At 41.3% G+C, this 14,049-nt stretch overlaps 1 protein-coding gene across 5 annotated transcripts in view; it reads right to left on the bottom strand.

Annotated features, from left to right (window-relative positions):
• Positions 1–13,681, bottom strand: part of PDS5A (PDS5 cohesin associated factor A) — a gene marked incomplete at its 3' end in the record, with an annotated part of 128,525 nt that extends 114,844 nt beyond the window's left edge. For all 5 annotated transcript variants that reach the window (XM_082653805.1, XM_082653801.1, XM_082653802.1 and 2 more), the window contains exons 1-2: positions 13,543–13,681; positions 12,507–12,687 (exon numbers count right to left, since the gene is read on the bottom strand). In XM_082653805.1, coding sequence (XP_082509931.1) covers positions 12,507–12,647 — 141 coding nt within the window. In that variant the 5' untranslated portion in view covers positions 12,648–12,687; positions 13,543–13,681. The remainder of the gene's footprint in view (positions 1–12,506; positions 12,688–13,542) is intronic.
• Between the last annotated feature and the right edge of the window lie 368 nt (positions 13,682–14,049).

The raw sequence follows: 14,049 nt of genomic DNA, 5'->3' as shown, positions 1-14,049 counted from the left end.
TTCAACAACAGCAAAACATACATTCTTTTCAGGTATACATGGTATGTCTGCCAGGATAGGCCATGTACTGGGCCAAAAAAACAAAGCTTAATAGGTTTCAAAAGACTAGATCTTAAAAGTACGCTTTCTGGGGGACTTCCATGGTGGCACAGTGGTTGAGAATCCACCTGCCAATGCAGGGGACATGGATTCGATTCCTGGTCTGGGAAGATCCCACATCCCGTGGAGCAGCTAAGCCCACATGCCACAACTACTGAGCCTGTGCTCTAGAGCCTGTGCTCCGCAACAAGAGAAGACACCGCAATGAGAAGCCCACACACTGCAACTATCAGTAGCCCCTGCTCACTGCAACTAGAGAAAGCCTGCACACAGCAATGAAGACCCAACGCAGAGAAAAATAAATAAAATTTTTAAAAAAAGGATGAAAACTGAATACAGTAGACAAGATTATATAACATGATTTCCAGGAGATCTAAAAATATTTTCATTTTATTACTGCCTGATGCTTTTTATCACGTTCTTCAAAGCTATTTAGGTATATGCTTCAAGAAGAAAATCATTTTGAAACTTCTGCCAGAAACAAAGCAGTCTCCTGATATACACTGACTCAGTCCTTATAAATCTTAAACACTTTTATTCAATGATTTTCTTTTTGCAGATGAGAAATTCACCACTACTAATTTTACAGTGGCTAGATGAAGGCTATTCAATTCAACAAACATTTGAAATTACAGTAAATAATACATGGTCACTGAACTTAATTTTCAAGTATTGAAATAATTTGAGGGACTTCCCTGGTGGTACAGTGGTTAATAATCCGCCTGCCAACACAGGGGACATCAGTTCCTTCCCTGGTCTGGGAAGATCCCACGTGCTGCAGAGCAACTAAGGCTGTGCGCCACAACTACTGAACCTGTGCTCTAAAGCCCGCAAGCCACAACTCCTGACTCCGCACACCTCAACACCTGACCTGCATGCTGCAACTACTGAAGCCTGCACGCAGCAATGAAGACCCAATGCAGCCAAAAATAAATAAAAATTAGAAAAAAAAATAATTTGGCATCAAATTACAATTAATGTTTACTTGAATTCCTACCACAGAAGTTCCAGGAAATTTTGGAAAAACATGCACTGAATATATATAATAAAAATCTGGCACTTCCCTGGTGGCAAAGTGGTTAAGAATCCACCTGCCAATGCAGGGGACACAGGTTCCATCCCTCGTCCGGGAAGATCCCACATGCCGCAGAGCAACTAAGCCCATGTGCCACAACTACTGAAGCCCATGTGCCTAGAGCCTGTGCTCCACAACAAGAGAAGCCACCGCAATGAGAAGCCCGCGCACCACAACGAGTAGTAGCCCCCACTCACTGCAACTAGAAAAAGCCCACGTGCAGCAACAAAGACCCAACGCAGCCAAAAATAAATAAATAAATATATAAATTTATTTTTTAAAAATCCAATTCATATTGTTATAATCTAGTACATAAAATTCTACTAATTGTTCTTAAAATTTTACTCATCCACAGCCTTCACACCTAGTATCATGTGACTAAACTCTCAGCAACCAACAGATTCATTCAGACAGTATCAATTAGAAGTGGATTACTGTTCAACAAAAGATACTATCTGGTCTGGATGTGAGGATAAAAAATCTCCACAAATTGGCCTCAAAGAAGGGTGGTATTCATGTGCTTAAAAAACTCCTTGGTCACCTAGCTTTGCTAATCATGCAAAACCACAATGCAGACATATCACTCTTTAGCTCTATTTTTTTTTTTAGCTATTTTTTTAAAATACAAATTCCTCTGTCATTTAAGGATTCTACCAATTTCACTGGTAACTTCCTCTTTTTGCCTCTCCACTACTCTTTTAGGATGCTTTAGTTCTAGCAAAACTATTTTACTCATTTTCTTCAAACACACCAAGCATGCTTCTGTCTCTTTGTCCCTGCTATTCATCTGTTTGAAATGTTTTACCACCTATTTGCTTACCAAAGTCTAAGCCTTCAAATCCCAGTATAACTGTCACCTTTTCCTTGAAACTTCTCTTGACCACCAAAATTCTTAGTAGCTCTTTATCCAAAGAAACAGATACAATCCTAGCACATAATTGACATTTAACTTATGATATAATAATCTCAAATATCCTTCATATAAACGGAAATCCATTCCAGTGTTATTCCTCGTATAAATCCAGGTTCCCCTAATGGACTAATGCTATTCAAGGGCTGGCTTTATCAGCACTAATCACAGGGCCCCTATTTGGTAGGAAGTTTTAAGTGTTTGATCTTAATAATAATTTTATAATATAACATGAAAAACAACACATATATTATGGCAGTTCCCAACTTTTAAAATATCACATAATATACAAAAAACGATGTAATATTTGTAATCTCCAAAGGCTGAGGGACTCTGTATTTAGGCATACTTACAACTGTGTAGAGTATCAGTTGGGAAGATCTGTACTAATGTAAAAGACCAAATGCCAACAGCAAGGGAAAGAAATTTAGTAAACTCCTTCATTATGTTTGTGTTTAGATTTCTATTACAACCGTTATCTAGAAACGTCTCGATTTGTTGTCTTCAGCAAATAAAAACTTGTTATGCTTTTATATCATGTATAAACTCCACTCATTTTATCTTTCTGACCAGTGAATTCAACTGGACATACTTCCATATGCCAACAACCTCAGTCAAAGTAGTATTTAATTTAAATAATTAACTCTGAAAATAGAAGCTAATAGGAACAAAATTCATTAACGCTTTAAGCCTATTCTCCTACTGTGAACACAAAGCACTTTTTCCCTTGGACATCTACAGATTTCTGATAATTGGAAAATAAATCACGGCACTGGCATTTTACATGCCAATGCCGTTATTTATTTCATTTATGATTTTTAATAATAAGCCTTCACCTCATTTCTATTTAACTCAAGGTCTTGAATAAAGACCTAAGTGAGGCTTGATGATTTCAACATCATCTTTGTTCCTAAAATTCTGTCTCCATCTCTACCCCACCCACCCTCATTTCCTTAAACATACTAAAAAAGTCACTCAATTCCTTTTGAGTTTCTAAGGAAATCTAAATAGGGTTCTTATCCTTTTGAACCTCAATGGAGCACTTATATTTAATCATTCTCATAAAGAACTTCTCTTGCTGCCAGGAGGCAATAAAATGGCTTTTTGGGGCAAGAGTTAATTTGCCAATTTGCTACTTTAAAAGTAGACATTACTTGACAATACATTACTGAGAGGCTGGACACTCTTATACTTGCTGGTGGAAGTACAAAATGGTACAACCCATATGAAGGAGAATATGACCACCTCTAACAAAAACTCAGAAATGTACCCTTTTGCCCAACAATCCTAGGAACTTACCCTAAAGATACACTTCCACAAATACAAAGCAATGTGTAACAAGGTTATTCACTTCAGCATTACTTGTAATAGGAAAATATTACAAGCAATCTCAAATCAACAATGAGAGCCTAGTTGAGTAAACTATGGCACATCTACACATAGAATACTATAACACCATGAAAATGAATTTAAAGACATTTCCAGATATGGTGTGATTTCCAAGACATATTGGGTGAAGAAAGCAAAGCACAATAGAGTATATATAGTAGTTTATCTTTTAAGAAGAAGGGCGGTAACACAGAAAGGATAAACCAGAAACTAATGAAAATGATTATCTACAGAGGGGAGGTGGGTGGAAATGAAGTGAAAATGATAAAGATGGGAAGAAGACTTCCAGAAGTGTAAGTTTTTCTATAGTTTTGACTCTTGAACCATGTAGAATTAAATAAAAAGAACGAACAATGTAATTCCTAAAACTGAATACACACACTCCTACAACTGAACAACAATAAAACAAATAACCTGATTAAAAAATGGGCAAAGGACTTGAATAGACATTTTTCTAAATAAGATACACAACTGGCCAGTAAGCATGAAAAGATGCTCAACATCACCAGTCCTCAGGGAAACACAAATCAAAACCATAACGAGACATTACCTCATACCTGTTAGGACGGCCACTATCAAAAACACAGAAAATAAGCACTGATGTGGAGAAACTGAAACCCTTGTGTACTACTGGTGGAAAGGTAAAATGAAGCAGCTACTATGGAAAACAGTATGAAGGGGTTCCTCAAAAATGTTTAAATAGAATTATCATATGACCCAGCAATCCCAGCTATATCCAAAAGAATTGAAAACAGGATCTCAGAGATATACACACACCCATGTTCACTGCAGCATTATTCATGATAGCTGAAAGGTGGAAGCAACCTAAACTTCCATTAATGGATAAAGAAAGTGTGGTAGATATATACACTGGAATACTACACAGCCCTAAAAAAGAAGAAAATCCTGTCATATGCTACAAAATGGATAAACCTTAAGGACTTCATGCTAAGTGAAATAAGCCAGTCACTAAAGGACAAATACCATATGATTCCACATTTATATGTGAGGTATCTAAAGTAGTCAAACTCCTAGAAACAGGAAGTGGTCATTAAGGGCTGAGGGGGATGGGGGAAAGGGAGTTGTTCAGTGGGTACAGAGTTTCAGTTTTACAAGATGAAAACCTTCTAGAGATCTGTAGTATTGACAATGTACATATAGTTAACACTACTGTACTGTGTACACTTAAAAATGGTTAAGATGGTTTTTGTTATGTTTTTTACCACAATAAAAAAAAAAATCAAGCAAAGATAATACTCGTCAGTAGAAATGAAGAGTCCAGTCCACAAGAGTGAATGTATGTATGTATGTGTATATACATATAAAATTGAATACAAACAGAAAAAAATAAACCAATTGTTGGGACTTCCCTAGTGGCACAGTGGTTAAGAATCTGCCTGCCAATGCAGGGGACACGGGTTCCATCCCTGGTCCAGGAAGATCCCACGTGCTGCAGAGCAACTAAACCCGTGCTCCACAACTACTGAGCCTGCACTCTAGAGCCTGCAAGCCACAACTACTGAGCCCATGCCCTGCAACTACTGAAGCCCGTGCGCCGCAACTACTGAAGCCCATGCTCTGCAACAAGAGAAGCCGGCTCACCACAACAAAGATTAGCCCCCACTCGCCACAACCAGAGAAAGCCCATGAGCAGCAACGAAGACCTAACACAGCCATCAATCAATCAATCAAGGGCTTCCCTGGTGGCGCAGTGGTTGAGAGTCCACCTGCCGATGCAGGGGACAAGGGTTCGTGCCCCAGTCCGGGAAGATCCCACATGTTGCGGAGCGGCTGGGCCTGTGAGCCATGGCCGCTGAGCCTGCGCGTCTGGAGCCTGTGCTCTGCAACGGGAGAGGCCACAACAGTGAGAGGCCCGCGTACAGCCAAAAACAAACAAACAAACAAAAAAACCCAAATCAATCAATCAATCAAGGCAACATTTTATAACCACCAAAGTGGGTGCTAAAACAGTTGAGTAAGAATTGTTGGAAAACAAATTATTCTTAAAAACTATTTATTACCTTGAATATTACTTATTAATTGCAAAGGGAGGGAAATACCTTTACAATGCAGAGAGCTGTACACAAGTGATCAAACTTAGCAAAGCCAACAGGACAAAATGACATTATATGTCTCCTGATATGATGCTAAGGGAACTACACAACACCGATTGTGTAGTATACTTGCCAAAAAAGGTTCAATTTGAATCTAAGCATGAGGAAATAAGACAAAACAGATTATGAACTCTTATAAGACAAATGCTTCAAAAAATGTCATGAACAACACACCCCCAGAAAATGAGAGGACTTTCTCGATTAAAACAGACAAAAGAGACGTAATAAATGCATGTGATCCTATACTGCAACTTGGATAGAGGAAGAAAAATTCAACTTTTAATAAGTCATTTTTAGGGCAGCTGAGGGAATTTTATTATGGATAGCATAACAGATATCACTGTATCAATGTTAAATTCCTTGAGTGTGATAATGATAATTGTTATAAAGTAGGAGAATATCCTTGTTCTAAGAAGACTGCTGAAGCATTCAGAGGTGGAATGTCATGACAGATGCAAGTAACTCTCAAACAAAAATGTATGTTACATCTGTCTCCCTCTGTGTGTGTGTGTTTGGAGAAAAATTAAAGCAAGCAAAAGTAACAAAATGTTAACAACTGGTGAATCTAAGTGAAGGGATGACTGTTGAAGGTACAACTTTTCCAACTTTTCTAGAGGGATAAAATGTCCCAAAATAAGAAGTTAAAATGGATTTTTTTTGAAAAAGAGAGAAGGGGGAATCATCATTATGATTGGCCAGTGATACTTTCTAGTAAAAATTCAAAAATTGTAAGAAACAAGTTCTGGGATCAAATCATGAACCTCCCCCATAATTCTTCCATAACTAGCACGTAAAAAAGTTCCTACAATTTTTTTCTTAGAGTATTTAAAATAAATTTTACAAATCTAGCAAATTGGCTGCAAATATATACTGTTGTTTTTGAGATTAAATGTTTTACAAATGTATGACTATAACTACATAGTACACTTTGACTTACCATGAGAGCTCCTGTGGTAGATTAAAGACGGCTACAAATTCTTTCCTACTTCTGCCATTGAGAAGTAGGGTCAAATTTTCTCTCCTTGAATGTCAGCTGTGCTATGACTACTTTAAACCGTAGAGTAAGGTAGAAGTGCCACTGCCAATTCTGAATAAAGTCTTTAAAAGTACTGGCAACTTCCTCCATAGTGTCTTGGAACCCTGAACCCAACCACCCTGCTGGAGAGACCATGTGGAGAAACCTTAACACTACATCATAGACAAGAAGAAGGGCCCAGCTGAGTCCAGTCTTTCCACTGTTCCTACTGAGGTACCAAGTGTTTGAGAGAAGCCAGTGTGTATATACTTCACCAGTCTAATCACCAGCTGAATACCAGTGAGTGAGCCCAGTATGCGATGTGGAGCAGAATAATCAAGCCAAGCTCTGCCCAAATTTCTAATCCACAAAACTGTGAGATAGTAAGAAAAGTTACCAACAGTAGGCAAAAAGCAGAAGTCACCCTAGTGTCCATCAATGGATGAAAGGATAAACAGATGTTATACACGTGAATTCTGACACATACTACAATACAGCTAAACCTTGAAGACATTATGCCAAGTGAAATAAGCCAGTCACAAAAGCAGCAATATTGTATGATCCCACTTATATGAGGCTCCTAGAGTAGTCAAATTCATAGAGACAGAAAGCAGAAAGGTGGTTGCCTGGGCTGGGGGAAGGGGAGAATAGAGTTATAATTTAATGGGTACAGAGTTCAGTTAAGGATGATGAAAAGTTGTGGAGATGGATGATGAGGCTGCACAACAATGTGAATGTACTTACAGCACTGAACTGTACAATTAAAAATGATTAAAATGGTAGGGGCTTCCCTGGTGGTGTAGTGGTTAAGGATCCACCTGCCAACACAGGGGACACCAGTTCGAGCCCTGGTCCGGGAAGATCCCACATGTCGTGGAACAACTAAGCCCACGCACCCATAACTACTGAGCCTGCACTCTAGAGCCCACAAGCCACAACTACTGAGCCCGTGTGCCACAACTACTGAAGTCTGCGTGCCTAGAGCCCGTGCTCCACAACAAGAGAAGCCACCGCAACGAAAAGCCCGCGCACCACAACAAAGAGTAGCCCCCGCTCACTGCAACTAGAGAAAGCCTGCACGCACCAACAAAGACCCAACACAGCCAAAAATAAATAAATAAACAGATAGATAAATAAATAAATAAAATAAAAGCTGTGCTGCATGAAGTATTACTTCACAAATGTATATTGGCTATATTTTAGGACTTCATTTTAAGAAATCTTGCCTCTCCATTTAACTTCTTAATTACTTAGCAGAATCTTCTGCATTAATACAAATATTAAAGTAAAAGATATAAACAAAATTCAGACTTGAAATTACATACTGAATTATGAGCAAAATTAGCATACTATGTGGCAATTAGGGATAAATAAAAGTCATTTATGCAAGTGAAAATAATTACAACAAATCAAGTATTTCTGAGGTCCACCTGAGGGGAAGAAAAATGAAAGAATTCATGGCCTTCCTGCCCCTAATCTATTCCTCCCCTCTTCCAACCTAGGTTTGATTGCAAAAGGGAGATGTCCTACCTAAATCAAGCTCACCATACCCCAATTCCTACTGAACTATCCAACAGGCCAGACTATAGAAAGTAGAAGCACAAGCATGTGGAAGAGGGAGAATGGCTGACAGAAAGAGAAAGATTACAGAAAAATACAAAGAAAACACAGAAGTAACACCTAGTGGGAGAAAAGTGGGGGACATTTTCAGAACAATAAAACCCTATTATTTAATTTTTCCTAATTCTTAGCACCAAGGTAATAAGTATTTTGATTTGATTCTGTGACAGAATGAATATGGCAGGTTTGGGTATGGAGTTGTGGCTAGAGAACTGTCTGAGGCACTGAACTCTGAGAGCAGATAATAAGAAATGGATATAGTAACAAACTTCATCCTAATCCCTCCCTTTAAAAACGAAGGCTTTCAAGGGCTTCCCACTTCCAAAATAGCAAAAAAGGAAGAAAAAAAAGTGTGTAGCACACAGCTTTGTAATACATGATCTGAGATAGACTGTGTATAACAAACTGTGGGCAGAAGCACTTAATGGAACTTTGTATAACACTGTTTATAGGTGTATCTTGTTTATTAAACTTATCAGACATGATTTGCATTAGTTTCAGAATCCTTAATGAAATCTTGATGCTTAATATAACATTGGTATTAAAATGTCTGCTATTCTTGCAAACAGCCTTTGTATGAATTTTAATATTTCTGCCAATTAATATATATTTGTAATTTATCTAAATAACAAAACTGTTAATGATGGTTTTCAGCTTTATGTGACTAGGGTTGGTCACAACCTCTGAGACAGTTTCTTCATCCAGAAAATTAGAACAAAATGAAATAAACTCTAAGCTACCTTCTGGTTCTAAAATTCTAAATATCTGTGTTATCATCTCTAGTATGCAATCTCAGATAAAGTACTTAGCTGCAATTCAAAATATTTTCAAATTATCCTTCATCTTCAAAAATAAAAATATTTGTCTAAACCAGTATTAATACAAAGTATTCGAAGAGTAGTCCCCGCTCCACGAAAGCCCTAGCAGCAAAGAAGACACAACACAGCCAAAAAAAAAAAAACCAAAGCATTCATTCGTTCATTCAAGGAATATATGTTGAGAACCTATGTGCCAGGTATTAAACTTAGCACTGGGAGGATACAAAACTAAGCAAACAGATGTGATACCTATATTCATGAAGCTGACAGAGAAGCTGGGGAGACAAACCAAATAAACATATGCATAAATGTAATATCACATCTGTAATAAGTGATATGAAGGAATTAAAAGAATATATTAACAGGGAATCTAAGAGACTTCCCTTAATGAACTGGGAGGAAGAGTACGTATATGGGCTACATAATTCTAAATCTGTCTAGACAGAAATGAGCATGGCATGTTCAAGGAACTGACAGAAGGCCAGTGTGACTGGACATAAAAATATTTAAAGTAGTTCCTTGGAAACAGAAATTAAAACTTCTAAAATACAAAAGTATGTCTAAGTTCTTCCAAAGATATACTCTAAGAATTATTTTCAAGAAAGCTTCAAAGCATCACAATAATTTCTAATGTTAAAAAAAAAAAAAAAACGTTGTCCCATATCTCCCTGCAAAAGACCAAGTTAACTCTCATTGATTCCCTTCTCTTTTCACTTTACTGTTTTCAACTGCATAATAAAAATCACAACTTCTTTGTTCAACTTCGTTTAGATTCCTTAGAAGAAAGCAGCTATAAGAATAAAAAGATACATGATGCTATTGCCCTGGCTCTGCCACTAACCTGTCCTATGGCTGACCTTGGTAAATGTTACCTGGCCACTTTGGGTCTAACGTTTGTTATCTGTGAAATAAAGGGAGTTCCAGAATTTCTTTTAGAATCATTCTAACTCTAAAATTATGGTTCCACTGTAAAAATGCTTGTTCCAGTCTTGAAAACTGAACAAAATGGACCAAACATCTCTGAATTCCACTAACCAAGATTTTTTTTTTTAATTTATTTGTTTTTAACTTTGGCTGCGTTGGGTCTTCGTTGCTGCACGCGGGCTTTCTATAGTTGCGACGAGCGGGGGCTACCCTTCGTTGCAGTGTGTGGGCTTCTCATTGCGGAGCACAGGCTCTGGGCGTGCGGGCTTCAGTAGTTGTGGCACGTGGGCTCAGCAGTTGTGGCTCGAGGGCTCTAGAACACAGGCTTAGTAGCTGTGGCACACAGGCTTAGTTGCTCCGTGGCATGTGGGATCTTCCCGGACCAGGGTTCGAACCTATGTCCCCTGCACTGGCAGGCGGATTCTTAACCACTGCACCACCAGGGAAGCCCCATTAACGAAGATTTTACTTGCCTTTAAGCGGTTTTGTATTTATACAGCATTGGAACATTGTTACTGTATTATAACAAACTACCGAATTTATAAAATTTATCCACAAATAACACCAAAGTTATCAAAAAAACAGTTAAACATTGTTTGAAACCTATACTTCCAACGAGACAGTAATACTTTAAACATGGATCCCTAAAATGTACAAAGTCAAAATCGACTTAGAAAGGCAGGAGGAAGACAGAATCATAATTCTTGAGAAAAGCAAAATTTTAGCAACAGGACATTCAAATTTGTTAATATGTGTATCAAATTTAACTTCCAAAAGAACTCATAAAAAATGAATATTCTAACCGTATGCTCATTCTAGACTTGGTGTCAATTTCTAGTTAACAATATTTCTGATATTTAATCTATTTCCAAATGGAAGATGTATATACAGTCATAACTTTTCTTTTTTTAACCAGATTATCCATCACTAGAATTCAACGTTTTGATATTCTTAATATGAAAATAAAAATTAAAGGACCTATAAATTTTTTAACTTAGCTTTATATTTCATAATTCATATTTCAGCATCTCAGAACACTTAAGAACAATAATATAACCTTAAGAAGCATCAATTAAGCACCCTACTTTATGTACAGTCTTTAGTATCAAGGTTTATTTTAATGGACGGCATTGTGTCCCATTCCTTCCAAAGGGGCAACAAACCGCAGAATCCAATTAGATTTTTAACAATAAACTACAGGAATACTTTAAATATTAATCACTCATAACATGGTAAACATTTACTAGACACTATAAGTTCTAAAAGCAAAGGGGCAAGATTATTCCTTAAAATACATTTCACCAAGTGCCCAAGGTGAAGACTGGCAAAGTGTCAACATCGTTTCTTCCCTCACCTCCCACCAACTCTGATTGATTCTAACACTGAAATGTGTCTTGTAACGTTCCCTATCACTCTATTCCCACTATCATAGCCCTACTTCATGATTTCAACATCTCTGACCTAGACTACTGTTAACAGTTTCCTAGCTGGACTCCCTGTCTCCAGTCTTACTCTGTTCCAATCCAGCCCCGATAGTGACAACCAAAACATCTTCAGCATTGCCAAATGTCTCCTGGGGGTCAAACATGTCCTGGTTGAGAAACACTGCATCAAGCTGATCCCTTAACAAGAACAGCACTTACTTTGTAAGGCTGTATCCACAATCTATGTCCATGCAACAAAAAGCAAAAAATTAACTTACCTAAGGCTGAAACTTACAACCTTGACATTAGGACCACCATGCTTAAAGATACACTGACTCATAAAAAGAGCCATAATCACTCTCTCTTAAAACCCCTCTGGGGACTTCCCTGGTGGTCGTGGTTAAGACTCTGTGCTCCCAATGCAAGGGGCGCAGGTTTGATCCCTGGTCAGGAAACTAGATCCCCGCATGCCGCAACTTAAGACCCAGCACAGCCAAATAAATAAATATTTAAACAAACAAACACATACAAACCCCTCTGAACATGTGGGCATAAATCATCACCTTACTTCAAGCCTGAAGTTTGAAAAGTCAGTACCTTCTGTCAAAGTTTAACCATACTATATACATATTTAAGCTTCTGGATGTTAGAAAATTGTGATAATTTTTAAAATGCCTTTTGTGCTTTGATAAATCAGTCTCCTCAGAAGTTGATGAAAACCTTCCTAAACAAATTACTGCCTACCTTTAAGGCTGCAAGCTACTCTGAATAGTATTCTCGTAAATATTTCTAGAAAAAAAAAAAAAAAAAACTTAAAAAAATACTCGAATTCTTATACTTTAAAAAAAAAGTAAGATTAAAAAAGATCACACACACCCTTCTAATTTCCCATAATGGTTATGCCCCTAACAGAAATCACCATTCAAAGATATAGCCAAGATAGAACAATACCTTTCAGAGGCGGTAAAAGAGAAAACGTAAAATATCTAAAAAAAAAAAAAAAGCCCTGGTCAGTGAAACTCTTAAAGGCCAGGCCCAGCAGAGCTGTAATACCACAGGAGAGAGCACCTCCTACCACAAACGTCTGAAATGTGAACATTCGGTCCAGAGGAGCTTACCTTCAGTCGTTTGATCATTTCGTCGGTGGTGATCTTGTCGGTGATCTCCTTTACCCCCGGAGGGTAAGCGATCTTCCCGTCGGCACTCACAACGCCACAGAGGGCAGGGGCAGGCTTGGGCTGCGCGGTCGAGAAGTCCATCCTGGGGGACAACTTTTCTTTCACAGTCCTCTACCGGCCTCTATCGGTCAGAAAACAAAAGTTCAGCGGGAAAGGGACGACTTTGTAACCTCTTTTTTCATTTCAAAAATCTCTAATCTGCAAAGGGCCCTTTCTCCCGGGAGGCCGGGGACTCGCGGCGGCCCCGCCACCCGCTCCTTCCCGGGGCTTGGATCCTGGCGGCCGCCGCGCCGCGCCCACCCACGCGGGCCCCTCCAACACCGGGCCCACTGGGCTCTCTGGCACCGGCGGCCGCGGGAAGCCACGGGCAGCGCCAGGAGTTTCCCAGTCCTCCTTTCACAATGAAATCCACCCCCAAACACCGAAGTCCGAAGTTTGGCGGCTTCGAGAGCCCGGCAAAACCCCTAAAGCCCCCGCTCGGTCAGAGAGAAGCCTCGAGTCCCCGCCCGGCCGGTCCCCTCCGGGAAAGGAGACGCGAGGCCTATAGGGCTCGGCTTAGGCCGCAAAACTAGGGACCCAACCGGACCCACACGCAGCGGCGTCTCCCGGGGACGAACGCCCTTGCCGGGCAGAGCTGCTGAACCCCAGGCGTCCCCGCCACGCTCCCGCCCCTCCCGTGTCCCGCTCCCCCACCCCCGCGGGAGGGGAAAACAAGCCGCCCTCCACCCCGAACGCCAAGCCAGGAAGCGGCTGACGCGGCTCCGCACTTCACATTTTGTTCCTTCAACTTCGGCTGAGGCTCCCCGGCGGCTTCTCTCGCCCCCGGCCACTCGGCGCCGCCGAGGCCTTACCGGCACCTCCGGGCAGCCCCGCCGGGCCTCGGTCCCGCGCCCCCACCCCCCACCCGCTCCGGTCTCCCCTTCCGTCCCCTCCCTCCACCAGCCGAGGGCGGGAGCCGAGCCGCCGCCGCCTTTACCTCCTCCTCATGCGGGCGGAAGGTGCATCGAGCGCCCGGGCCTCTGTCAGGTGGTTGCGCCGCCGCCCCTCTCCGGGCTGCACACAAAGCGGCTCCGCCGGTCCCGCCGCCGCCGCCGCCGCCCGCCCCGGAGCGGCGCTGGGGCTGGCGGTGCCGAGGAGGAGCAGTCGCCGCGGGGGGAGACGCGGGGCGAGTGAGCGCTGGGCGGGGAGACACTGCCGCTCTCCGTCTGGCCGAGGAAGAGCAGCCTCGGAAAAGGCTCCTCCGGGAGCGTGTGCTCGTGTGTTCGCCCCGGAACCCCGGGCCCGCCAGCCGGCACCTCGCGCCGGCCGGGTCCGCCAACCCGGACCCGGACGCCCCTCGCAGCGGCGCGCGCCCGGCAGTCCGTGCTCCGGGAAGCCGGCGCTTCTCGCACCCACCGGTCGGTCACGCGAGCGGTGCGGGAGCACGCGAGAGAAGGGCGCGCGCCTCGCTCCCGCCCCTTCCTCCGCAGGCCGTGCCTCCGCC

This window comes from Grampus griseus (assembly GCF_964374135.1).
Source record: "Grampus griseus genome assembly, chromosome: 4".
Classification (NCBI taxonomy): Eukaryota; Metazoa; Chordata; class Mammalia; order Artiodactyla; family Delphinidae; genus Grampus; species Grampus griseus.
This window is presented reverse-complemented; position numbering and strand designations above follow the sequence as displayed.